Here is a 24,703-nt window from a genome sequence, read left to right as displayed (position 1 = left end):
AATATCTCCCTCTTCACTCCCATTGCGTGCCCTTGAGTCTCTGCATGAGGTACTCAACCTCAACGACCTTGGTCAACGGGATGACGCATTCCTATTCGAGTAACATTGAAAGTTAGCATTTCACACCCAGTAGAATTCAGGATACGATTTCTCACCTTGTACATAGAAACCACCGCCTCGACGTTGATCTTGGCACCATTCACGTCAGGGAAAGCAGGATCGGTGCCATAGGTCTTAGCCTTCAGACCCAAGCGCTCAAGGACCTTCTGTTCAACAGCAGAATTGGTAATAGCAGCATCAATACCCTCACGATCCTCGGCCTTGATCAGACGCACAAAGGTCTCAGGATCCTTCTGGAACTTGGACTCAGCGACGAACTTTCCGAAATGAATGCGACGCGACAGCGCCTGCAAACAAGCAACGTCGCAAGTCGCCGCGGAGCCGTAGTTCTCCTGCGTCTCGCCACGGTCCTCCCGTCCAAACTCGGGACACACCGCCGGCAGCACCTCCTTGATGTACCGCTCCTTGATTACGTCGTTGACGCAGACATCGTTCTCGTGCAGGATGCGCGGGTATTCCAGCGGCTGCAGGATCGGTTCCTCGAGCACATCTGGGAAGAACGGATATTCGTCCGGCGATTGGTAGCGGCGCACTCGGGATTGGATGCGTTCTTGTTCGCGGAGCAGGTAGTCCAGCAGACTGAGGTTGCTCTTGGGGATCTTGACGCCACCGGGAGCGTAGATTGTCTTGTTCAATGGGAATTGGGCCCGCTCGATCAGATGGAAGGTGATTGTGTCCTCCAGTCGACTAGGCTGGAATGTTAGCGGTTCTTTGTTTATGGTTGGGCCCAATAGAAATATATCGTTTTGCATGGGTATAGCATTGGAGAGCTGTGGTGGGGGCGGGGAAAGGACTTGGGATTTCAGCTAGTCCTGAAGAAAGGTGGGAGCTCACATCAACTGGAAGCGGATATTAGCAAGGTCCAGTGCCTTGGAGACATCGGACAGGTCAATGGCGGCATCCATGGCTGTGGAGGGGAGTTGTAGAGGGTGAGAGTCTGTGGGACTGCGAAGTCGGATGGCCTTTAGTCCACTCTGCCGGTCATCTTCTTACTTATACGCCCCAGACTAGGGGAAGTGCGGAAATTGCTGTGTCAGAAGCTCTGCCTCGATATTTTAGGCTGCATATGAAAAATTACAGAATGACCGGTGAATCAGCATGCGCCAGCCTTCAAAGCTTCGTATAATGATCTATCGGATTCGCCGATTCGGGACTCGGGGCCATATGTGCCTGAGGTAGCATTTTCACCGTTTAGAAACCCGAACCATACAACTCAAACACTGCGATCGAGATCATTACCGATCCAAAGCTCTTCAACTCTGTCAAAAGCAAGCGACTGACAGCTGGGCAGCTGGTTTCAGCCTGTAAAGATACCATACGGCTGCACGGCAGTACCCGGGGAACGCGGTAACCTCGCGTGGGCCCTCCAAGCCTCCTACAACCTACCACAAGCTCCTCAACTAACCTTTCCACGTACCGCATGGGTTTTGGTTGAGCCCATACTGTTGGTCTCATGGAGAACCAGCGCCGCGATGACTCGCCATCGGGCCTGTCAGATATCGTCGAGGGCGATGGCCTACTGGGCACCGGCTTAACGGTAGGCTTTTTCCCATCCTCCGATGACGCCCCCACCAATATGCAAGCTGACTAGGTTACAATTATGAATGCAGACTCGCCATATCGAAGCTTTTGGAAGAAAAGTAACTACTACCGCAGGACACCTGATCGGACCGGGCGAACAGAATAACCACTTGCACAATGCCATGACCGACATCCACCGCGAGCTGCGCCGACCGACCACGCAGCGCAGGGTCTTTTCCCTAGCTCAAACCACACCTACCGACCTCGTTCGCTCGAAGCTTTCCACCTCCGAGATTCAATCTCGTGCCCTTTCCTCGCTCCCGGATGACCTTCTCGCCAACATCCCGGAAGATACCAGCTCCTACTCCCTGTTCCAAGGCTTCCAGGCCTCCGTCCCCGAAGAAGAGAAGGAGAAGAAACGACACCGAAGGCGCAGCTCTAAGAGCAAGCTGCTTAAGGATGCCGAGAAAGGCGGCGCACTGACTGCCGGCCCGGCCGCGCTAAAGGAGCAGCGGGAATCGCTGAGCCGCAAGCTGGAGTTGATGGGCATCCGAAAGAACATGTGCAGCGCGGAGATCCATGAAATTGACAACAAGGTCGCCAACCTGCACAAGATGCGCAAGATTGTTCTGGATCGATTGGCCGGATTGGAGATGGATGAGGCGGGATTGGAGCAAGAATGTGTGTCAACCTGGATACATCGAATTATGGAATTGGGAGCAAAACTGACTCAAAATGACAGTGACCGATCTCGAGAACAGGTTGGAAGATTTGCCAGAGGAGGAATCAGAAAACACACCAGTTGCGGCAGGGACGCCGCAATTAGAAGGCAACGATGATTCAATTGTGTCCTCCGGCGACCCAGCGATGGACGCTTCGTTTATGTCCGAATCAATCTACGAGAAGTTGCCTTCGCCTTCACCAAAAAGCCTACGACATCGAAGTAACAGTACGGATACCCTCGGCCTTGAAACCGAATTGCAACTGACGGCGTATTTTAGGGAAACGATCGATGCCAATTCTACACGAACACTTCGCCCCGGGTTCCCTCATCAAGGAAATAGAAGCGCACACCGACACGATCACTGCGATCGACTTCGACTTTCCATTTGGAACTATGGTCAGCGCTGCACTAGATGATACTGTGAGGGTCTGGGACATGAACGTTGGCCGATGCTCGGGCTTCTTGGAAGGACACCATGCCTCGGTCCGCTGCCTGCAAGTTGAGGATAACATCGTGGCAACGGGCTCCATGGATGCCTCTGTCAAGTTGTGGGACCTGAGCCGTGCTCGGCCCACAACTCGAGACGGGCGCCTGAACAAACACGAGCGTGACCAAGAAGAAGCAGCACCAGAGCACAATCTCCCACCACCGCCATCGTCTGACCTCCGAGACTGCGAGGTCTTCTCTCTAGAAGCACATGTCGACGAGGTGACTGCGCTCCATTTCAAGGGCGACACCCTTATCTCCGGCTCCGCAGACAAGACACTCCGACAGTGGGATCTAGTCAAAGGCCGCTGTGTTCAGACCTTGGATGTTCTGTGGGCCTCTGCCCAGGCATCCTCGACAATGATGGGAGGAGAGTCTGACTGGCGACCATCCGGCCGCACGCCCGATGCCTCAGCCGACTTTGTTGGCGCAGTCCAGTGCTTCGACGCCGCGTTGGCATGCGGTACAGCAGATGGCATGGTCCGCCTCTGGGATTTGCGTAGTGGCCATGTCCACCGGAGTCTTGTAGGTCACACAGGGCCGGTGACATGTCTTCAGTTTGATGATGTGCATCTGGTCACAGGCAGTCTTGACCGCAGCATTCGGGTGAGTCCTTCCTATCTTCGCTTCACTAAGTCTTTTTTTCTAACATTTCATAGATTTGGGATCTGCGCATGGGCTCTCTCTACGATGCTTATGCCTACGACAGGCCAATCACTGACATGATGTTTGACGCGAAACGCATTGTGGCTGCTGCCGGAGAGAACGTAGTCAAAGTCTACGACAAAGCCGACGGCCACCAATGGGACTGTGGTCCGGGTGTTGGCTGGGACGAAGAAGGCGCCTCCCCTGCCATCATCGAGCGGGTTGCTCTTAAGGATGGCTACCTTGTGGAGGGGCGCAAAGATGGCACTATGGCCGCTTGGACGTGCTAGATCTGTAAGATCTTCTTTGTGAGGGCGTATACCTGGGGTTTCATCTTCCTTGTCCCCGTCTTCACAGCCTTTCCTTGATCATGTATAGTATTCAACCTTCCAGTGTCTTAGTAGGTACTGGGCAACCCAGGAGTGGCAGGACCATGAAGTCAGGTTATTTTGTATACAGTGGGAACCATGTCCATCTCCAAACCGATCTGAATCGTAGCAAGATCAGCCTTGAAACCAAAATAGTATCACCCGTTGTAGCAGTCCGAGGCGTCAGGATAACAAAGAGACTTAGCAACAAAGACTATGAAAGTGAGACTGACGGACTGGCATTTGCCATAAAGAACATGAAGAAATATTAAAGACGAAGCATTTCCATTGAAAGTGCCACATTCATTACACAGTAGACAGCGGAATCGAGTTGAGATTCTTCGCCGATCTTCCCTTTGCGCTCCACCATTTTCCCCCATCTACCTTTCCTCACTTCAACAACACTCTCTGTTTCCCGGTCGCAGCTTGCCCAGATTATCGCTCTTGTTTAAACAGGGCGACCTGAAATAAATCATCATCCGCCTCCCGCATTGCCTCGGCTGGCAGCTGCAAGTCACGTTCCGTCGCGTCTGCGCGTCTCCCCCGTCGCGATCTACAGGCTCTCTGATATCCACAGACGGACTTTCGGGGTCTGCATGGTTTCATTTGTTCTGTGGTAAGTGTCTATATTGTCAGTCTTTTTCCGTCCTCGATCCTCCGGGCAACCAATTGCGCTGGTCTGCTATAGTCGCACATCGCGCCGCCAGTCCGTGTCGCGCATTGAGGATGAGATAAGACTCAACGTGTGGGAACGCAATTCGAGTCGGCATTGTGCTTCTCGTCTTGGAAGGCTTCTATTTACACATTATACATGTCCAACACCCTGGACTTGTTCTATTATACCGTACCCATCGAGTCCGAAGCTAATCACTCAAGTAGACACAAGAACAAACTATACCGTGGACTCCATTCTGGGGATTACCAGGAAAGATGGCGCCCAAACGCGCTGCACGCCGGGCCGGCGCGACTCCTGCACGATACCAGGAAACACCACGCCAGGGATCCTGGCTTGATACTATATCCAACATCCCGATCGGAGCAACGTGGGAAATAGGCGCATCTACGACAACCGCATTACCCGACGACAACTATCTACAGCCTGATTACGGGTATAACGGGATGGGCGACGGCGTGACTCGGGAGCGAGCTGCTGCGAAGAAAGGGCGAAAGCGCGAACCAACGCCCGACCAGGCTCAGCTTCAGCAATCACTATACAGTGCGGTATCAGACCAACACTCCGACAAAACTCCTTCACCTCCGATCCAACATTCTATCTCGACCGATTCCAGTCCAGTTCAACCTCCTTCGCAGCGTCGATTATCAAATTCCCCTATGTATCCGTCACCACTTCAGCGGCCGGGCCACAGTGGTCGAATGAATAGCTCGCCATTTCGCCATAGCTCTGTTGACAATGCTTCTGTGGCATCTTGGAACCTGGAGCGGGATATCAACGATGATGACTTGCAGAGGACGCGGCCGAGCAGTCATGGGCACAACATCACAGCGCCCCCTCGACGTGTTTCTGGGCTGGCTGGCATTTACGAGGAGAATGAAGATGTCAAGTCGGAATACGCATCCAGTGTTTATGAATACCAGGACGTTCCCCAAGTAGGCTTTTTACGTCGATGGCTATCGTCCGAGGGAACGGAAGGTTCCCAACGGAACTGGGCTCGGACTGTGTGCTTGCTACTGTTAGTTCTGAGCTTGATGTCTATGCCCCTGCTCGTCCCGAAGGCTCGCGATTATCTGTATCCCGACGAATTCGACTGGGTTTCTTCGGAGACAAGCCTTCCCAAACAGGAGGTTATTCACAGCCTCCGGAATCAGGTATCCAAAATGGACGTTCAAATGTCATCCTTATCGAAGGAGATGAGCTCTGTTCGGTCGCTTTCCCTCATCCATGATTCGACCCCTACAGATGCAATCCACCGGAAGCCGGTGCACAAAGTGAACTTCCTGTCAGTAGCATTGGGCGCCATAATCGATCCAGCGAATACCTCCCCTACACTAGGATCGAAGCGCAGCGCTTCCATGCGGGCCGTTCTCTGGGCGAGTTCCTTCATTACGAGGATCCCAGTCCGATCACAACAATCCCCCACGTCCGCCCTTACCTCCTGGGAAGAAGTCGGCGACTGCTGGTGCAGTGCCCCTCGCAACGGCACGTCACAACTATCCGTCCTCCTCGGCCGCGACATCGTAGCCGAGGAACTGGTCGTCGAGCATATCCCCGTGGGCGCCTCTCTCGAACCCGAGGCAGCACCTCGCACCATCGAAGTATGGGCCCGCTTCAAAGTAAACCGCCACAAAACACCCGTCAAGGCCAAATTAACACCCGAAGCCGCACCGGGCCGCACTGGCTTTTTCAAAGTCTTCGGCGACGCTACAGTCTCACAAACGCCCCCATCGACCGATGCCCCTTCGTCCCGGGAAACGGGTCTTGGTGGATTCCTCATACCGGGGATCGGGACCCTGCACGGGCTCCTCATGGATCTGTTGCAGCGCAGTAATCCGTTCGAGGACCCGAGCGCTTACTCGGACGACCCGATTCTCGGTCCTAACTTCTACCGCATCGGGAAAGTTGAATACGATCTCCATGGACCGGATTATGTGCAGTCTTTCAAGCTTAACACGATTGTTGACGTTAACACTATTCGTGTCGATAAGGTTGTTTTCCGTGTGACTGAGAATTGGGGTGCGAAACACACTTGCATCTACCGTTTCAAGTTGCATGGACATGTCTAAGCCTGCTATGGATTCTTCTCTCTTCCTTTTTCGTGCTTCCCTTCCTCTCATCATGTATCTACCCCCCGGAGACCGGGTTCTGGCTGGTCTAGGATCTGGACAAAATTGTGCTTTGCGATGATACCTTGCATGACTATGGCGGCGTTATATCTTTTTCCCGGGGTTATTATTTTTCTTCCAAGGTTGCGAGTGCAGATTAGATATCATATGATAGCCATGATTTTATACCTGTCTCCTGTGCTTTGCTCTGCCATGTTCTCGTAGGGGTGACTCGCGGCTTCTTCGCGGAGAAGCACATACAAAGGACCCATTCCGACCTCCGCTTGCCAAATGCCAATCGTCTGGGTGCGCACGTGCAGGCGTACACAGTTCACTCCAGCGTACGACCGTTTGGCATAACTGCTACCTATTGTCCGCGGACAATGGTCACTACTATGGCATGCGCCGAGAGAATTTTTGGTGGCTTTGAGACAGCTACGGGAAATATGATTGCTGAAGCGGATCGTTCGGAGATTTATGGGCTTAGTATAGTCCATTTGGCGAAGGCCCTAGGTATTCAGGCTGACCCTATCACGGTGGATCAAAAGAACTCTGACCAAACAAAAAGTCATCGTAAAAATGGAAAAAGAGAAGTTTAATTTCACCAAGACGGATTACAATATAACACCGTATCTTCAATATGAACGATCGATGATCCCGTATTCATCCATGGAACAATGAAAGTAGGTTTTTCTTCTGCTCGCCCTACAGCTTTATCTTTTCACCGGTGCAAGAGTTGGAGCGTTCATCCCTAGAAATAGACACCAGCACCAAAGGGGTCTTCGCTTTAAGGTACATCAACCCTATGCACATGTCTCATCAGGCTACTGACACCTAACAGCAATCAGCATATAGACCTCGTCTTATTTCGTTCTCATTCTTCTGACGAGCCATGGTATATTCGGTGGCGAGCCAATCCATCCATGAACAGTGGCTCAAAAAAAAAAAAAATAGGAAAGTTCATCCTTTTCTTTTCGCAAACACTAACTCGCTCGACAGCTTTGACATAGGCTTCCGTGATCACAGCAGGCCTCAATTTGCATCGGGACTGCTTCTTGCCGTCATTGCCATCGACCAAGGCGCAATTTACGGAATCAACACTATAGAAGACTTGGCCCAACAGCAGTTCCCCGAAGGGAAGAATGAAATTCCCCTGCGCTGGAAGGATGACGCGAAGGAAAAGCCTGTATTCATGAACGTGACTGCCCAGGGTGCTCAGGATCTGGTGTTGGCGACAGAAAGGTGCTGTTATTTGCTTCGCCAGCTCTTCAGGAAAGCAGAGTATTGGGAAGATCCCACAATACATGATATCCGCCGAGCACTTGGAAAAAAGGTTGATGGTAAGGCCCAGGTTCTGATATCCTACACTTCTTGGGACATAAACTTACTCTCCATAGGGCGATACGGATGGTGCCACGTGATAGATAAACCTACCTCTAATAATAATCTCCAAAATAGTTATAGGTATAACTAACTACCTAGTTATATCGTATAGTTGTGAATTGTGGTTGAGACCGGAGGTCATCATCTTATCAGCTATCTTATCAGCTATCTTTTTTAGGATTAGGCCTGTACGACCCATACCGATGGTATCCTAAATAGGTTTAGATCAAATGGCCGGACCCCGTGATTTATCCCCTTCCTAATAGGATTTAGCCTAGGATCTTGCCGGCAGTATTTGTTGCACTTGCACTTGCACTTGCAAGTGGAGAAAAAGTGCAGAACATCCCTAATAATCATGCAAATTTAATCGAGTGCGTGTTGATTCTAGAGACCTACGTGTGTGCTCACCCACCGAAAGCGCTAGTGTTAATACTCATCGTGACCAAGCAGCTAGTCCTATCGTGGTTAGTGCGGAATGTGGGGTTGAACAATTACAGTGGTGTCTGAAATGTATTTATCCTCCGGTACGGAGTACATTGGGAACCACTGTAGTATCTGGTAGGCTACTGTAGATTTGGGGGTCTCCGAAGGTCGCTCGGACCCCGGTAAATCACTGTATTCGACGTATTGTCAAACAATACAGCACTCTGACGAATTACCCAGATTGTGGTGGAGTTTCCGTCAACGTTGCATCCAGTTTATTTAAGTACTAGGGATTCTCCATCCTCCTCGACCTCTCCATTCCCACCCATTAAAGAGATACCTTGAACCCACAGAACTCCGATAATGGGCAGAAGAAAACCCCGCCAGCAAAACTTCCACCTGGAGGATCTTCCATGGGAGAAAAGACTCAAAGTCACCCTGTACAATAAAGACGACTGCAATGGCGCGATTCGCGGACAAAAGATTCCCGGTGGCCTCGGACTGAAAGTCCACCGCTTCGCCGTGATCCGTGGCATTCGACACCACGACGGTTTCGCCCACGAGTTACGCGGTGTCGCACCGGAATTCACTCGTGCACTCAACGCGCGTGCAATCATGAGCGGAGTCATCCCGGAGATCAATGACTCCTCCGAGATACCCTATTGCATCTGGTACCCGGAGCCTCCGCCCCAGGAGACCCTGCGCAATCTGGTGAAGCGTTATCCCAACATGATATATCACGCTGCTCGCGCCTGTGCCGTGGCGGGATATTATGATCTTTACTCGGAGCTTCAGGTTCTTCCCGAGGTTCATGTTGCCGCCGAAGCTCGCGACGCTCACCTGGCAAGGGGGAACAAAGGCAGCGAAGCAATATACGAGCAAATAATGTCGAAGCATTTGAAGTTCGAGATAATGAATGATTATGATCGATCCGTCAATCTTGAAAACCCGCGTCCGGCACATTTAAATGGAGATACGGCGGTTTTTTCCGATCTTACTGCCCACATGCTTCACGCAGGAGTGGACAACAGTCCTAAGCTTCACGTCGATCTTGTTGACTACATCGAGTGGGATCCGGACGAGTACAATACGTATAACCACTTCAACATCACTGAGGACTTGGGAGTCGACGATCATAGTTGCGGTGCGCCTGAGCCTTTGGCCAGCTTTTGGCCACTTCTGTATTCGCCTCTCCCGGCAGATCTTCCACCAGTGAATAAAGACAACCTGATCCTATCGGCTGCATATACAGGTGACGTGGATCGATACGTACGCCTTCGACGCCCACAGATGATCGAACAAGAATTCCACGCGATCATTCTGGGGATATACCATCACCCCCTTTGGGCGCGATGGTGGAGCACACAGGTGCCGGAGGTTCCCGAAAGCAGAGAGGAGGTATCCATACGGCGCGCAGTTAATGTTCGACGCATCATCAGTGACGATATCACTTGTATCACACCTGATAGCCCAGAATCGCTGGTTCCTCGCACAATCTGGTGGCCTAGTGTTGCTTCTCCGGTGACCTATGTGCGTCTCGCACGGAAAAGGCCTGATATGATTGGTTCTTGTCTACGAGCATGTATTGTCGCAAATTACGAAGGGGCATGGGATGAGATTTTGTTTGGGTCATCCGATACCCCGAACGATCTCAAAATAACTCGACTTTCCAAAGTCATCAGGTCGCATATCTATGCCGAGGCTAAGGATTCGCCAAATCCGCACTACATGAACGACATAATGTTGCTTGGAACAGCCAGCGTGGAGGAGCTTGAATCCGGTGTGTACTACCTGCATGACATGCGCACTGCGAGATGGACCTATTCGCCGCGCTCAAGTGCCGAGAGACTTGTGATTAAAGATGAGCCCTTCGCGTTGGCATCGGGGGAGAGCGCCACAGATGGACTTTCGAGAGAACCTAGTAATTTGGGATTCACAATTTTCGGCATGGATGCAATTGGGCTGGATGATAAGATATGGGATCAGAGAAGCCAAGTTGAAGTCCAGGAGATGTACGACATTCTTGATGCCAGAGATCTTTCAACATAGTAGTACATTACATTGAATAAAGCAACGGCTTCAGTCAACCCCTCCTAGAACTATGTACCGCGAGGTCAAGTGCCTATGAAAGTCTTTCATGTTTAGGTATTAGATACATAGAAACAAAAATCATAGGCCGTGTACCGCGGACGATTGACGCCAATTGCTCACAACCTCCGAGGCCAATAATATCTGCCTCGGGCAATTACTACTGTATAGATCTGATGTTTACTCAGTCCAATACCAGTGTAACGCCTACCGTGGAGCGCTCATTCGTTGTGGCACACACCTCCCAACATCCTGTATTTCGCTCTCTTGATCTCTTGAATATTCGCCGCATGATTGTCGTCCTTCGGCGTCGCATCCGACGTCCCATCGGATTCTGAGGCTTTGAGTGTCCCAGCTCTATAAGCCTTGTAGTAATCATTGATTGATACTGTCACTTTCTTCTCTCGCTGAATTGCATCGACAGCAGACTTCAAATCGCAGTCTATTACAACTTTGCCGTTCGGAAGTATCTTGGAGTTGTCATCCCTAACCAAACCTTGGTAAACAGGTTTAGCTCCGTTCAGATTCGCTTCGTCATATTTGGTTCGAAGAGCCAGGCTGATCGTCAAGTGACTTTCAGCAGTACGGATCATATCAACCCGCTTTCGAGCAAGGAAAGCGTCACTGAATGGAGGGTGACTGGGGTCAGGTTGCTTGCTCTTGTAAATATCGCCAATAGCCCTGTTTAATTACTGTGAGCACTGGGAAAACTGTCAGTAGCACTGGGCTATTTAACGTACTTTGAAACTTTTTTGAAGACATTGGGCACATCATAGACCTTTTCAACGACTCGAGATAATGCCATGTCTTTTGTTATGCCGTTGTCATCCAGCCACTTGGCCCCTTCATCTACAGAGGAGGGAACGTAGTCCTTTCCATTCTGTTTTTTATAGGCTGCAAATTTAGACTCGATCATGGCCTGATCTTTTGACTTAGCGATCCATGTAACGAACTGGGCGAAGGAGCACGACTTGCACGACGTAGCAATTTGTCGATTGGCCGCGTCGCCATATTGCTGCTCCATCTGGTAAGCTGACCAGTACCACATTCGCTCATAGGCGCCAGATAGACCGAAGGCAGATATGCGAAGGGCAAAAAATGCCACGAGATAGAATAAGATCGTTTTCATTTTGACGGTGAAGAAATGCCAACGGAAATCGTGGTTTGGAAGGAAATATGATTAACCTGGCATTTGAATGCGAGACTTGCAATGTGGACTTGGGAATCAATCATACTCTAACAAGCCGTTTACCCTCGCTTCGCTCGGGCGGCTTGAAAGAGGTTAGCTGTATGTAATACTCATTTCGATCTATTCATTTCCTTAGTCTCTCTGCGCCTTGAGTTTCACCCTGGCTGTGAGCCTCTCGTTTTCGAGATCGGTGTTGTCGGAAGTTAGCATGCCGGTAGAATATTGTTCTACATAGCCGGTATAACCGTATAAGTCGGCTTCGCCTTTCTACCTGGGGATCATACTTTGCTAGCGCTCCGAGCTAAGGAATGAACCAAATGGGAACAGGACCGGCTCCCGGGGTGGTAGAGGAGGGTGTGATTCTAATTTCATTTTGCTAGCCCCAGACCATTCAAACCATGTACTCCATAACATGGATTTTATGCAGTTGTTTAGTGAAACATCGGTAGCCTGTAGTCCAGCCTCGTTCAAGTCCGTGCGCGTGATCGTCCGAGGTTGGGAGCCGAACGACTAGACAACAAGTGTTCTACACAGAAACTCTGTAAGCTATGCTAACGGAATTCGAGATTGAGTTGCGGAAGCGCGGGTAGATCTTTACCTATGCATTGGTATAGAGACAAAGAACCAATGTTCGAGGCTAAGTTTTTGGTCTACAGCAAGAACCAGCAATACCAGAAACCTCTTTTTCCAAATAAATGGTAAACACTAATAAAATGTGCCTAGTATAACTCGGCTATTCTACGCCAAGATAGGCTAAGAAATCTTAGTTTGCTTAGAGTGAAGAGCGGAGGCTTCTTGAATGCAAGAAGCAATTACAAATTGCTTAGTCGGATCTCACCGTAAAGTCTAGTTAGTTAGCAGCGCGAAAATTAATCGAATACTAGCATCAATCAGAGGGCGCCAAGGTCAAGCAAATTGTGGCGTAACATGGCGTTGGGGCCACCCGCTGCAGACAGGTAGTAAACGAAGTTGATTCTGTTGGTTCTTCCCCAATCCAAGGGTACGTAAGTTCAAGGTCCTTTCAACCTCGCTTCCACTAAATGTTACAAATGTGGAGAATTCTGTTGTATTTCCGAATTCAAGAAAGTCCAAACGAATATTTTCTATTATTCAATCAATCCCAGCAGGCCAAGGGAGATTAGTCCCTTGATTCGCAGTCTCATAGGACATTTCCTGTTGTTGCCCTTTCCTGTCCGGAGTGCTCCGGATGTTTTTCGTATACGGCAGGAGGCTAAGCGTTGTATATTCACATGGGCCTTGGGGCTACTGCAGGTACGGAGTGCAAGGGGCGAAATCTAAGTACTTGGAAGGGCTTAAAGCATTGCGGAGTTACATTCAAAGCACGGAATAAAGCCGAAGCTCATTTCGGATCGAAATTATGCTGATATCTGTGGAGTCTGAAAATGCCTCTCAAGATGAAATATCTGCTGGCAGCCTCTGAATTTGCTAGCATTGTTCCCAACATCAGGGCTCACTCAGTCTGGCTCAAAGCCCATCCTTTTCAGATACTGCCGTTCATGCTCCAAATACTTGTTTGAAAGTGTTATCAGTGGATATTTGACAGGATCTTACTTCTCCATCTCTTGCTCGTTCATTCTCTTCTCTTTCATTTCCTCCCGCCTTGCGAAACTGTATTGAACATGGGGTTGCTGGTCAATTTGGCTACGTTTAGCCAAGTGGCCGCCCTAGTCAGCGCAGCCTCCTCCCATATTGTTACGGATCCATACGTCGCAACTCAATGGAATGCGTGCCCTTCAACTTGCAATACTGGTGACTCCAGTCACTGGGGCTACTACAGTAATCTTCGCATCCTCAAAACCTGTGACGAGCCAATGCTTCTGAACTTTGCTGTCAACAATCCCATCCGAAACCAGGCAAACCCCGGACTACTGGCTTGCTCTCTGTCCGCTGATGACACCTTGCCATCTGCAAAGGTTCAAATCGAGGCCGCCGATACCAACCTGTATACAGCAAAGGATGTGGAGCTGGAGGTCGCTTCTCGCGGCGATGCAGCAAGTCAATACACACCCCACGCCGAAGCTGCGGCAAAGCTTGTGAAATCCCAGTTTGATAATGCTGGCGGAATATATACTACCATTGCCTTTGGGTATTCTAATGGAGTTGCTTTGGGCGCTTACATCGGCTCTGCTATAGCAAGAGACAACGGCATTCTTGCATCTTTCCTCGACAAGCTCAGCAAGGGAGAGCTCAGCACATCTGGTTCTATGATGCAGGTTTGTGACACCAGTCGTTCATCAGCATATACTGTCGGTGTTGTATCTGAGGCAAACTCCAACAACAAAGAAGCTCTGTCTGTTGTTCAAGAAGCCCTTGCCGCCTGGAATAGGGGTGAATGTGTCAAAAGTTACAAGAACAGTCGAAAATCAGAGATTACTGTTGGGGAAGTTGTCCGTCCGAGTGGGAAAAGCTCTCAGATTAGCTCCCATGCGAAAGCCCATGCCAAGAAGTCGCACTCAAGACTCCACAGTCGTGCAGACTGCAGAACTATACAACTCACTACTGAACAAAGTTGTACGGAGCTTGCTGCAACCTGCGGTATCTCGCCTGCTGACTTTACAGAGTACAACCCAAGCTCGACTTTATGTGCCAATTTACAGAAAGGTCAACACGTTTGCTGCTCAGCTGGAACTAGGCCTGATTTCGCACCCAGCCCAAACCAGGATGGAACTTGTGCAACATACAAGATCAATAACGGGGATCTCTGCAGCCAAATTGCTGCCGCACATGATGTCACTGTTGATAATATCAGCGACTGGAATAAGAAAACCTGGGGATGGCAAGGTTGCGGAAATCTCCCTTTGAATGGTAAAGTACAATTCCTGAGCTCAAAACACTAGCTTTCTGGGCCTGTATCAAATCTGAGATCTTATGCTAATAATATAACAGGCTACATTTGCATCAGTTCAGGTGACCCACCTATGCCTGCAAACGTTCCGAACGCCGTCTGTGGGCCACAGGTAAACGGAACCAAGAGACCAGATGATTGGGATGATATTTCGGGCCTCAATCCGTGTCCTTTGAACGCCTGTTGCGATATTTGGGGGTAAGTCTTCAGTATTCCAAAACTCACCGAAAATATAACTGATCCAGTTAACAGTCAATGTGGAATCACTTCTGAATTTTGCACGCCAACGAATGTAAGTTTTGAGAGAGGAAATATACTCCTTTCTTCCAGATTTTCTCCAAAATTTCTACTTGCAATCAGGCTGACAGTCAACAGTCTACTACTGGAGCTCCCGGCACGGCCGAGAAAGATACAAACGGCTGTATCTCCAATTGTGGAGTTTATATCAAATTGAACACAGGCATCACCAGTGAACCGGCTACCTTGGCATATTACGAGGCATTCAATAATCAAAGACCATGCTTGAATCTGGATCCACAAGCTATCATGACCCTTGAGGTAATTGGTGGTGAAGATGGAAGTTTTGCCATCTATTTCGCGTACAGCTATATCCATTTCGCCTTTGCCAACATTACCGAAGACTTTCAGGTTGACATAGGCTCTGTCAAAGACGAGTTCGACGCATTCAAACAGTTGGCAAAGCCAAAAGATCCCACCGGACAAGAGATCAATCAGCGCAAGGTTCTGTCTTTTGGTGGCTGGTCGTTCTCGACAGATCTGGACTCCTACGCTATCTTCCGCAAGGGGGGTCACAGATGCTCAACGCTCCCAATTTGCGACAAATGTTGTCCAATTTGCCGCAGACAATAATCTCGACGGTTTGGACTTTGACTGGGAATACCCCGGGGCTCCTGACATCCCGGGCATTCCAGCCGGTGATCCCGACGACGGTGAAAGATACTACAACTTTTTGAAGGAGGTTCGAGACAAGCTTCCATCAGGAAAGACCGTGTCTGTTGCTGTCCCAGCATCCTTCTGGTATCTCAAGGGCTTCCCAATCAAGAAGATCTCCGATGTTGTGGACTATATTGTTTTCATGACATACGATCTCCACGGTCAATGGGACTACGATAATCCCAATGGATCGGATGGTTGCGATGGTGGCTCCTGTCTTCGATCTCATGTGAATGAGACTGAAACTGCTCTTGCGTTCGCTATGATCACCAAAGCTGGTGTGCCAAACAATAAGATCTTCGGTGGAGTTGCCAGCTATGGGAGATCTTTCGGGATGGCAGACCCCTCCTGCTACGGCCCAACATGCAAGTTCACAGGCCCGGAGTCGGGAGCCAGGCCTGGCGAATGTACTCAAACTGCAGGCTATATTGCAAATGCAGAGATTGAAGAGTGGCTTTCTGATGAGAATGAGAAAATCCACACTTACTACGATGAAGACAGTGCATCGATGATCTCCTACTCTGAAAATGGTACCTGGGTCGCTTACAGCAATGAGGCCAACCGGACTGCCCGTTTACTGGACTGGTGGCAAAATGGTCATTTCGCTGGAACTGCTCTATGGGCACTTGACCTTACCGAGTTTGTCAGCGAAGATTCTGATGGCTCAAGATTGGACGCTATCTACCCGACCAACTGCACCCAGTCTTTTGACAACATGGATGATTTGGAGGCTGCGACTGGGCTTGATGACTTCTGTGTGAACATCTACCTGATGCAGGCATTATCAGGAAATCTTACCGCGTCTCTCGAAAAGTACCAAGAGATCTTGGACGACGAGTACGACAAGAAATTCGGCTGGTATGAGGAAGCCGTCAGGAAATCTGCCCCCCTCAGTCTACAATCATTTTTGAAGGCAAATGATACCAAATATTTCGACTGCATTCAAAATGGAGATGCAGACTACACGAATCACACAGACAAAGGTTGTGTTCATGACAGAGAACTTGGCCTTGGCGTTGACGTGTACTGGAGCGTACATGACAAAGAACAGTTCGAAACAGACCTCACAGCAACGACAGGAATCTCACCTGAATGGCTTCGGTGGGATATGGACCCGGAATCATACCATGACAGTTATACGGGGAACGAGGGAACCACTACCAATTACGGAAAGCCATGGTTGAAGACGGATTACACAATTGATAACCCTAAGGACATGATTTCAAAGCGACTGCCGAATATCACTGCATTCCATGAAAACCTGGATTTCACGGCTGGGCTCGCCAACTACAGCTTCTACTCAGGGGATACAAGTGATGTTGTGGATGGAGCGTCAACACTTGTTTTCATGGTATCATCAGCCGTGACGAGTATGTCCCGCGTTGAGGACATTGGGGAGGACTACGAGGAGCATAAGATTATAAATGCCATTTTGTGGTTTGTTACAGCTGTTCTCTTCCTGATTCCCGGTCTTCAGGAGGGAGCGGAGGCCTTGGAACTTGGCACTCTGGCAGCATCTCTGAGAATGATTGGAACCGCTGGCGATGTTGGAATGAGCGTATATGATGTTGTTAACATCAAAGAGAATGGTCCAGCTGCTGTACTCGGTATACTTCTGGCCGGCGCTGGGGCTCTTTCCATGATCAAGGCCCCGACTGGATTTGCCAACGCGGCCAAAGCCCGAAGAGCGATTTCCGCGACGCATATTGACGCGTTGGGAACTGAAGTCAAGGGTGGAATGGCCCAAGTTGAAAAGTTGATACAACGGTGCTATTAGATAGGGAAGCTAAGTGGAAGGTGTAAATAATTCGAGGCGACCTTTTGTATTAAGAATCCAGTCACTGACCACTGTGCACTACGGCGGACCTGTGCACTGTGAAAGATGCCCGTAACTTTGTTGTTTATCCCGAATGCATGGAGCTATGGCTAGAATCATATTACTCTGTAATGTCTGTATACCACCCTGAATGTCCCCAATGGTAAATAAAAATCCTTTCTAAACTCAACGACGAGGGGTTCTGAGTTCATTTCATTTAGCCAACAGGATTCTGTGTTTAAAGCCCAGTATCGCCTTCCCAGGAGGATTGGCGTAAGCGATGCTGCTGGTCCCAGGATTACACCACGCAGGCCGGGCGCCATTGGATTAATCGAAACCGCAGTCAAGAGCGGCATCTGCGCCAGCAATTGAACAGGCACATAGCACTGACGATATACCATCTCGCTCTCTACGCCGGTCGGCAAGGCTGGCAATGCATTCTGACCGGGATCCACACGTCCTGTGCCGCTAGCAACGTCTGGCCGGGCTGACGGGCAAATATATGGTCATGGACGGTAGGTGGAGACCGTTCGGTACCTACGTCTTGAGAGAACAGGATCTTGCTTTTTTTTACATGAACTGTGCCTCCATAGATGTCAGAAACCTACTGGCAGGGCTTTAGACACCATTTCTATGGACCCGATTCTACAGAACGTTGCGCAGTACGTACTATAACACAGCTATGTAGCGACAAGATTTATCAACCTTGGCTTGAGCTGAATTGGGAGAAAGAGGCTTTCTGAGGATATTTGTTCACGCGCTAGTTTTGATGGATCACCGATGTTCTTTGTTTCTGCCATGATACAGTATGGGTGCGGTTATGAGACAGAGAGACTGATCATATACTGATCCGAGTCCTGCCTGCCATCCCCCTAATCCAAGCTTTCCTGAGATGTGCCATGCTGAACAGCCATAAAGCAGCTGGGGTACGACCATTGCACGGTATACATGCCGGAGGTTGATGGTCCCTGTGCCCCATGTTGAAAATGCGAGTGCTGGCAGAGCGGCGAGCCGCTTTGTTGCTCCCGCTTCTACCTTCTCGCGGTGGTGGTCTCAGCGAAGCTTGGTGTCCATTTGGATGCCCAAATAACGACATCACGTGGAGGCTTTAATAGTGGCGTGTCACAGGCGAAGAGCATATGTCCTGTTCTTTTCAGGATCGGTCGCGATAACACATCGTGGCAAACGCGTATGAATTCCAGGAAAGTGGTCTGTTGAAGTCGGTTCTCGGCCTGCTCCTGGCGCGCTTCTGCCTGCTTCCGGAGAGCTTCTTCCTGCTTTTGCGCTTCTCTTTCCTGCTCAAAGACTAAAGAGTGCTTTGTAATCAGGTGAGATCATTTGCTGGCCATGTGTTTGACGGGAGGAGAGGCGACGAGGTTGCGTGTGAGTGTTTAAGGGAGTGCCTAGGATGGACCAGACGGACGTTGGATCACGTGGCAACCACAACCCGGGGGGCCGGGAGCGGATTAACACCAATCCTTAGCAATTCCCTGGGAATTGCTAAGGACCCTTCACCCCAACTTTTTGCTAACTACATAGCAAAAAGTTGGGGTGTCCTTAGCAGTTCCCGGACGTGCTCAGTTTTACTCAGTGAGCAAAAAGCGGCTAGGGGTGAGCTCTAAAGTGGAAAGGGAAAAGTGAAAACCATGTCGGGCGGCCTAAAATCCGGGATTCTGGTGTATATGAGTCTGACAGGGGTAATCACCCCCCGTAGCAGCGAATACCAACACGCGAGAGCCACAGGGATCTGGGATATGATGCGCTGGCTCACGGGCGCCAACCGCATGGGCAATCGCATGGGTTGTGTGATATCTCCCCAAAGCGCTTAAATAAAGACACGGGTTCCCAGAATTCCAGGGTAGATTCCAACGTCTGACTCGCAATTGCATTATTCCCAAATCAACATGTCTTCCGATATCGAAGTAGTCTCTAACTCGACATCCCAGCAGTCATATACAACCTCGGCAATTACATTCCCTACCCTGCTGGAGCCCCGCTCACCACCAACGAATGACGAGGCGAAAGCCCGGATCCAGGAATTGTATGACTCCGGTGTGCCGTTCTTTACCAAGGATGCGATCCGGGAGATCTGGGAGCAGATGCAGCGTCAGCTTGGCCAAGGAGATAAGGTTGTCGTCAAGGATGTTACCGGTGCTAAGCTTGGATGTGAGGTGAAGCTGGGGAAGACTGAGTCATTTCGAAAAGGGGAAGAACGGGTGAAGTGTGAACTTGTTTAGTATGATTGACCTATATTCCATAATCCAGGATGCAAGTCTTGGGATGCTGAAAGCAAGCTAACATCGTCTAGCCACGAACTCGCCTTGTCATATAGGTGCGCCTCACAGCTCAAGAGAGAGATAGACTATGACTGGGACGAGCAAGTTCTAGACAGCGTTTATGCACCGATACTTGTATCGCACCATCTATGCGAGCTTGATAGCACCAGCGAAACAAAGGAAATCATACCCAATACACCGATAGGAGAGAAAGGAGCCGTCGCTCTTGACTTCCAAGAGAAGCGCAAAAAGTGGGAAGAGAGCTCGACTTGCAAGAAGTTCTTCGAGACTTTAGCTTCCTCTGCCGGTAGCCACGAGATCAAAAAGATCATCGGCTTCGCCTGTGGCAGTCTGTCATTGCCGAATAACAGCCACTCAGCTACCGAGCATGCCTTGCTAGTCTCTGTCCGAGACTGGCTGAAATCCCGTGACGGGGATAAGGAGGCTGCATGCTACGTCCAGGACCCGATGAATACGTCTGTGGACAGGGAGGTTCTGGCTGAGGTTGGGTTCGAGGTTATTGATGATCCGCGTGGATGGCTTGAGGTCGATGAGAAGTCTTTTGTGATTTCTATTGCGCCTAATGTGCCTGTCAAGGAGATTATTGCGGATATTGCTAGGCCGGCTGTTGTGATTTGGTTCCGTGTCAAGGCTGAGTCGAATGATGAGGGCGGGTAGGTTTCAAGCTCTTGTCTCTTGCACGGGTTGTTGTGTTTGTGATTTGCTGACTTGACTTGGTCTAGGGACACTGATCCGGACTCGTCGCGCGTGAGGGCTATGATGGAGGAGTATGAGCTGTTTGAGCTTGAACCATATGATGACCTCGCTGAGAATGTCGTGGTTTATATACGGAAGTCTGGTTCGGCGACGAAGTGATGTTGACTGTAGGTAGGGTCATGGAAGGTCTATACAGAGTGTGTTTGGCAATGGAAAGATATGCTTCCTTCACTCGGCTTGGGTGTGAGTGTCCCTGATCCCGCGTAGGAGATTCCATCCACGCAGCAATGTAGACTTATGTCACACCACCTGGGAGACCTTGGGATCCACATTGGGGTGAAAGAGGGATGTCATGGGATATCATGTGCTGGCTTGTGAGGCATATGTGGTCGTTAGGGAGATCTTCTGCCTCCATCCTGTTTGTTGTTCTCACTTCTCTCACCTCTCTCACTCCTCTCTGACAAAGTTCTACTGTTACCACTTCTACTTCTACAAACTAAGGTCATCATGGGCGATTTATCCATTTTCCAGGCCACTGTGCCGGCAAGGTGGTCGAGACAAAATCCCAACTACCGCGAGGCACCCCGTGCCTTGTTTCACCTAAGAGACACGGCAACCTTACAGGAGGTCGAGACAAGTATTGACCGAGCGTACACGTCCGGGGTGCCCTTTTTCACCAAACGCGCAATCCAACATGTCTGGGACCAAATCAAGCGCAATCCGGCACCAGGATCACCCATCCTCTTTAAAGATATCACCGGCACACCAGTTGCGTGTAAGGTGCAAACTGGCCATGTCGAGTTTTGGAGACGACCTGATGGATCAAAGCTGCAATATGTGTAGTATGTTCACCCTTCTCGAAATAGCTACATCTGGACCGTGAGGACTAATATCATCAAGCAAGGAAATAATCCTCGGATACGACTGTCGAGCGTCCCTCAGAGACCACCTGGCGAACCACGTGGCGAGCGGCTTCCGTCCGCAGACCTATGCACCTTGCCCAATCTATCTCCAGCATGTGGCGTCGGAACTGGATATCGAAACCAAGCAGATTACTCGAGGCCCAGCTCCCCTGAACCGTGAAGTTACAGAGCGATCCATGGAAGACAAGACCCAGAGATGGATCAAGAGTCCAGCTTGCGACAAACTCAAGGCAATCCTGTCATCGTCCGTGAAGGACCATGAGATTAACAAGATCGTTGCTTTCTCTCTTGGTTCACCGTCCAAGCAATGGGCCAATGACCGTGGCCTTGAAGTGTTTGTGCAAATTATTCGTGTGCGATCTGAGTTCCAACATGGGCTTCTCAAAACCCTGTTGGAATGGCTACAAGGGCGGGGTGACAAAGATCAAGTCCGTTGCTATACACAGGATCCTCTCTACACAGAGGTGGACAAGCAGATCTTGGGCGAGTCCGGAATCGAGGTGATTGGCGATCCGCGTGGATGGCTCGAGGCGGATGAACGTTCTGTTCTGTTCACAGTGGCTCCTACTGTGCCCGTGAAGGAGATTATCGCGGACATTACTCGACCCGCCGTTATAATCTGGGATCGAGTGGGATTCAACGATTCGCTTGGTAACGGAAATCCAAAGTGAGTATCTCCTCATCATCTTGCACTCTTCTTTCTGCATACGTTTCCTCCGTGACTTATTTGGTTAATGGTTCTTTTCTTGATGACATTACTGACGTACTTTATAGTCCCGACCCCGACTCGCCCCGAGTTCGACAAATGATGGAGGGATACGAGTGCTATGAGTTCGGTCCGCATCCCAAATTGTTCTGCAATATTGTCGTCTATGTTCGGAAGTCGGTGGCTGCCCCGGTTCCTGGTGAAGATGGCAGATTCACCTAGAGTGAATGCTTGTCAACATCGAACAATACATAGTACACATGGAAGCGAGGGAATTCAACATCCCGAGTATTAGTTGGGGTCTTGTAATGCCAGGACAAGTAGTGCCTGAAGAGCTGGGGGTCAAGTGTACCATTACCTACATTCAACATTGGGCATTTAGGTAGCATGTACCTAACCTAAGCTGCAGTTTCAATCAATCAATGATCAATGTATCCCCCCGTTGGACAGTAGAACCAATCAGTATGGCTGTAGGGTAAATTGAATGAGATACAGCTGAATGTTTTGATGGCCAGATACGTGGACAGCAGTGCCGCTACCAAGGACACGCTGTACACTTCGCGAGAGATAAACTGAATGCTTGACACCATGGAACAATCACTGGTAGCACCGAGGTTGTTACAAGTCCTGAGTATTGGTTCGGATCTTGCGATGTCAGGGGTCAGGACACGGAGTAGTGCCTGAAGAACTGGGGTCAAGTGTACCATTGCCTACATTGGGCATCAGGTATCACGTAAGTAAGCTGCAGCCTCAATCAATGACCAATGTATCCCCCTGTTGGACAATACGCCGTAGAACCAGGATTGGGCATATATCGACTTCCCGTATAGCCCGCGTACTTGCAGCCTGAGAGCCCCTCATTTAAGATTGAAACTGACAAATGACGAGTGAAGGAGAATATGAGCATCTGATAGAGAAAAGAAGTATTTTCTTTCTATATTTTGTTGATAATTCGTGCATCGTGAGTTGGGTAAAGAAGAAGACTCCACAACTCGGTCAACTCCACACCGAATGAAGGCGGAAGATCTTCGACTCCGGACCTTAACCTCTGGTCACGCGCTTTTCGTGCATTGTAACCAACCGCAATGGCCTCTGAGCGAGCGATTGATCGGGAAGAGCGACAAGGCCTGGTGAGTTTCTTCCTAGCTTTTTTTATTATTCTCCCCCCTTTCCGGGGAGGAGGGAATGAACCCCTCTTTATAGACACTATGGAGGGGATCGGAAATGTGAACCTCGCCCAGTCGTGTTTCGGCAGTCACCACATCACCTCCCATCTGGATCTTGACTAACGCAGCAAACAGCGTGCCATTCGCGATTTTCTAAAGGCCCGCAACTCCTACGATGTCCTACCCCTCAGCTTCCGACTCATCATCTTCGATACGTCGCTTTCCGTCAAGGAGAGTCTTAACTGTCTGATCCAAAACGGTACGTCCCCTATTTTCCCACTTCCTTGATCGCTTTCTCTTCCCTAGATCTGAGAACTCCCAGCTGACTACGAACCGGGAATCGGGGAGGTACAGGTATCGTTTCAGCTCCGTTGTGGGACTCCAAAGCGTCCAAATTCGCCGGTCTTCTGACCACCTCCGACTACATCAATGTTATCCAATACTACTTCCAGAATCCCGCCGCGCTGGACCAGATCGATCAATTCCGCCTGGACAGTTTGCGAGGTGCGTTGGGCCACTCGAGTCGACCTCCTGCAGGTACACCCCGCAGCTAACAGGAATATACAGAAGTTGAGAAGGCGCTAGGCGTGGCGCCACCCGAGACCATTTCTATCGACCCAGAGCGCCCTCTCTACGATGCCTGTCGGCGCATGCTGGAATCGCGCGCCCGCCGTATCCCCCTCGTCACCAGCGATAGCCAGACCGAGCGGCCCCACGTTCTCAGCGTCATTACGCAATACCGCATCTTGAAATTCGTCGCTGTCAATGTCCCCGACACGCAGCAGCTGCGTCGGCCGCTCGGCGAACTCTTGCTTGGATCGTACGATAATGTCGCGACGGCTTCGATGGACACCCCGGTTATTGATGTCATTCATATTCTGGTCGAGCGCAGCATATCCAGCGTGCCGATCGTGAACTCGGAAGGTGTTGTCTACAATGTGTTCGAGTCTGTCGATGTCATTACCTTGATTAAGGGTGGTGTGTACGACGACTTGAGTCTTACTGTCGGTGAGGCATTGAAGAAACGTTCTCCGGTAGGTGACTTCCATTTCCGGCGATTTCAGTATACTTATGCTCTATAGGGATTCCCCGGAATTTACACCTGTTCCTTGAATGATGGACTGGATACTATCTTCGATACGATCCGCAAATCAAGAGTGCACCGTCTCGTTGTCGTGGACGAGCACTTCAAGCTCAAGGGTGTTCTCACTCTGAGTGATATCCTGCACTACATTCTTCTCGAGGGCGAGAATGAGGAATCATGATCGCTGAGTTGGCCCCCATAGGTATTTCCCCATACATATTCAGTTTTGCATTGTTCCGGCGTTTTGATCTCCGGTTTTTGGATCTTCAAGGAGACGAAAACGAAGATAACATATGATCTAACTTGGGACATGGGCCCGGCGAGGCCATGGCTATCAGCCTATCTCAGGCAATCTATGTTGATTTTTGGGCTTTACGAATGTACAGAGGTAATGACATGGTTTCTACCGGTGTTCTCTTTTGTAGTGCCACTGGCACAGAAATAGACTTGGAGAGATTTCAAAATCT

The 24,703-nt window shown here is 50.0% G+C and overlaps 9 protein-coding genes across 9 annotated transcripts; 7 read left to right on the top strand and 2 right to left on the bottom strand.

Moving 5' to 3' along the window:
* Positions 1-13: 13 nt before the first annotated feature.
* On the bottom strand, positions 14-1,025 carry N7515_009394 (chorismate mutase ARO7; the record flags this gene model as incomplete). Its single annotated transcript, XM_056670138.1, has 3 exons — positions 14-91; positions 156-807; positions 955-1,025. 3 exons carry the CDS (start codon positions 1,023-1,025, stop codon positions 14-16), a joined length of 801 nt encoding a protein of 266 aa, XP_056517937.1.
* Positions 1,026-1,573: 548 nt separating this feature from the next.
* Positions 1,574-3,786, top strand: mdv1 (uncharacterized protein; the record flags this gene model as incomplete). The annotated part of the gene is made up of 5 exons (XM_056670137.1): positions 1,574-1,657; positions 1,731-2,322; positions 2,384-2,590; positions 2,643-3,457; positions 3,511-3,786. The coding sequence occupies 5 exons, from the start codon at positions 1,574-1,576 to the stop codon at positions 3,784-3,786; spliced, it is 1,974 nt and encodes a 657-aa protein (XP_056517936.1).
* Positions 3,787-4,794: 1,008 nt separating this feature from the next.
* Positions 4,795-6,606, top strand: N7515_009392 (uncharacterized protein; the record flags this gene model as incomplete). The annotated part of the gene is made up of 1 exon (XM_056670136.1): positions 4,795-6,606. The coding sequence occupies one exon, from the start codon at positions 4,795-4,797 to the stop codon at positions 6,604-6,606; it is 1,812 nt and encodes a 603-aa protein (XP_056517935.1).
* A 2,208-nt stretch (positions 6,607-8,814) lies between these two features.
* N7515_009391 (uncharacterized protein) lies at positions 8,815-10,500 on the top strand (the record flags this gene model as incomplete). Its single annotated transcript, XM_056670135.1, has 1 exon — positions 8,815-10,500. One exon carries the CDS (start codon positions 8,815-8,817, stop codon positions 10,498-10,500), a length of 1,686 nt encoding a protein of 561 aa, XP_056517934.1.
* A 260-nt stretch (positions 10,501-10,760) lies between these two features.
* On the bottom strand, positions 10,761-11,668 carry N7515_009390 (uncharacterized protein; the record flags this gene model as incomplete). The annotated part of the gene is made up of 2 exons (XM_056670134.1): positions 10,761-11,220; positions 11,280-11,668. 2 exons carry the CDS (start codon positions 11,666-11,668, stop codon positions 10,761-10,763), a joined length of 849 nt encoding a protein of 282 aa, XP_056517933.1.
* A 1,700-nt stretch (positions 11,669-13,368) lies between these two features.
* Positions 13,369-17,325, top strand: N7515_009389 (class V chitinase; the record flags this gene model as incomplete). Its single annotated transcript, XM_056670133.1, has 5 exons — positions 13,369-14,554; positions 14,636-14,792; positions 14,847-14,886; positions 14,970-15,402; positions 15,458-17,325. 5 exons carry the CDS (start codon positions 13,369-13,371, stop codon positions 17,323-17,325), a joined length of 3,684 nt encoding a protein of 1,227 aa, XP_056517932.1.
* Positions 17,326-19,268: 1,943 nt separating this feature from the next.
* On the top strand, positions 19,269-20,516 carry N7515_009388 (SRR1 family protein; the record flags this gene model as incomplete). The annotated part of the gene is made up of 3 exons (XM_056670132.1): positions 19,269-19,555; positions 19,673-20,314; positions 20,384-20,516. 3 exons carry the CDS (start codon positions 19,269-19,271, stop codon positions 20,514-20,516), a joined length of 1,062 nt encoding a protein of 353 aa, XP_056517931.1.
* A 348-nt stretch (positions 20,517-20,864) lies between these two features.
* On the top strand, positions 20,865-22,208 carry N7515_009387 (SRR1 family protein; the record flags this gene model as incomplete). Its single annotated transcript, XM_056670131.1, has 3 exons — positions 20,865-21,199; positions 21,258-21,947; positions 22,055-22,208. The coding sequence occupies 3 exons, from the start codon at positions 20,865-20,867 to the stop codon at positions 22,206-22,208; spliced, it is 1,179 nt and encodes a 392-aa protein (XP_056517930.1).
* An 863-nt stretch (positions 22,209-23,071) lies between these two features.
* On the top strand, positions 23,072-24,417 carry snf4 (AMP-activated serine/threonine-protein kinase regulatory subunit SNF4; the record flags this gene model as incomplete). Its single annotated transcript, XM_056670130.1, has 5 exons — positions 23,072-23,116; positions 23,288-23,411; positions 23,507-23,656; positions 23,720-24,186; positions 24,235-24,417. 5 exons carry the CDS (start codon positions 23,072-23,074, stop codon positions 24,415-24,417), a joined length of 969 nt encoding a protein of 322 aa, XP_056517929.1.
* Positions 24,418-24,703: the final 286 nt, after the last annotated feature.

This window comes from Penicillium bovifimosum (assembly GCF_028826915.1).
Source record: "Penicillium bovifimosum strain IBT 22155 chromosome Unknown utg000007l_segment0_segment0, whole genome shotgun sequence".
In the NCBI taxonomy this organism is placed as follows: Eukaryota; Fungi; Ascomycota; class Eurotiomycetes; order Eurotiales; family Aspergillaceae; genus Penicillium; species Penicillium bovifimosum.
Note: the sequence above shows the minus strand (reverse complement) of the source record. Positions and strands in the feature narration are given on the sequence as shown.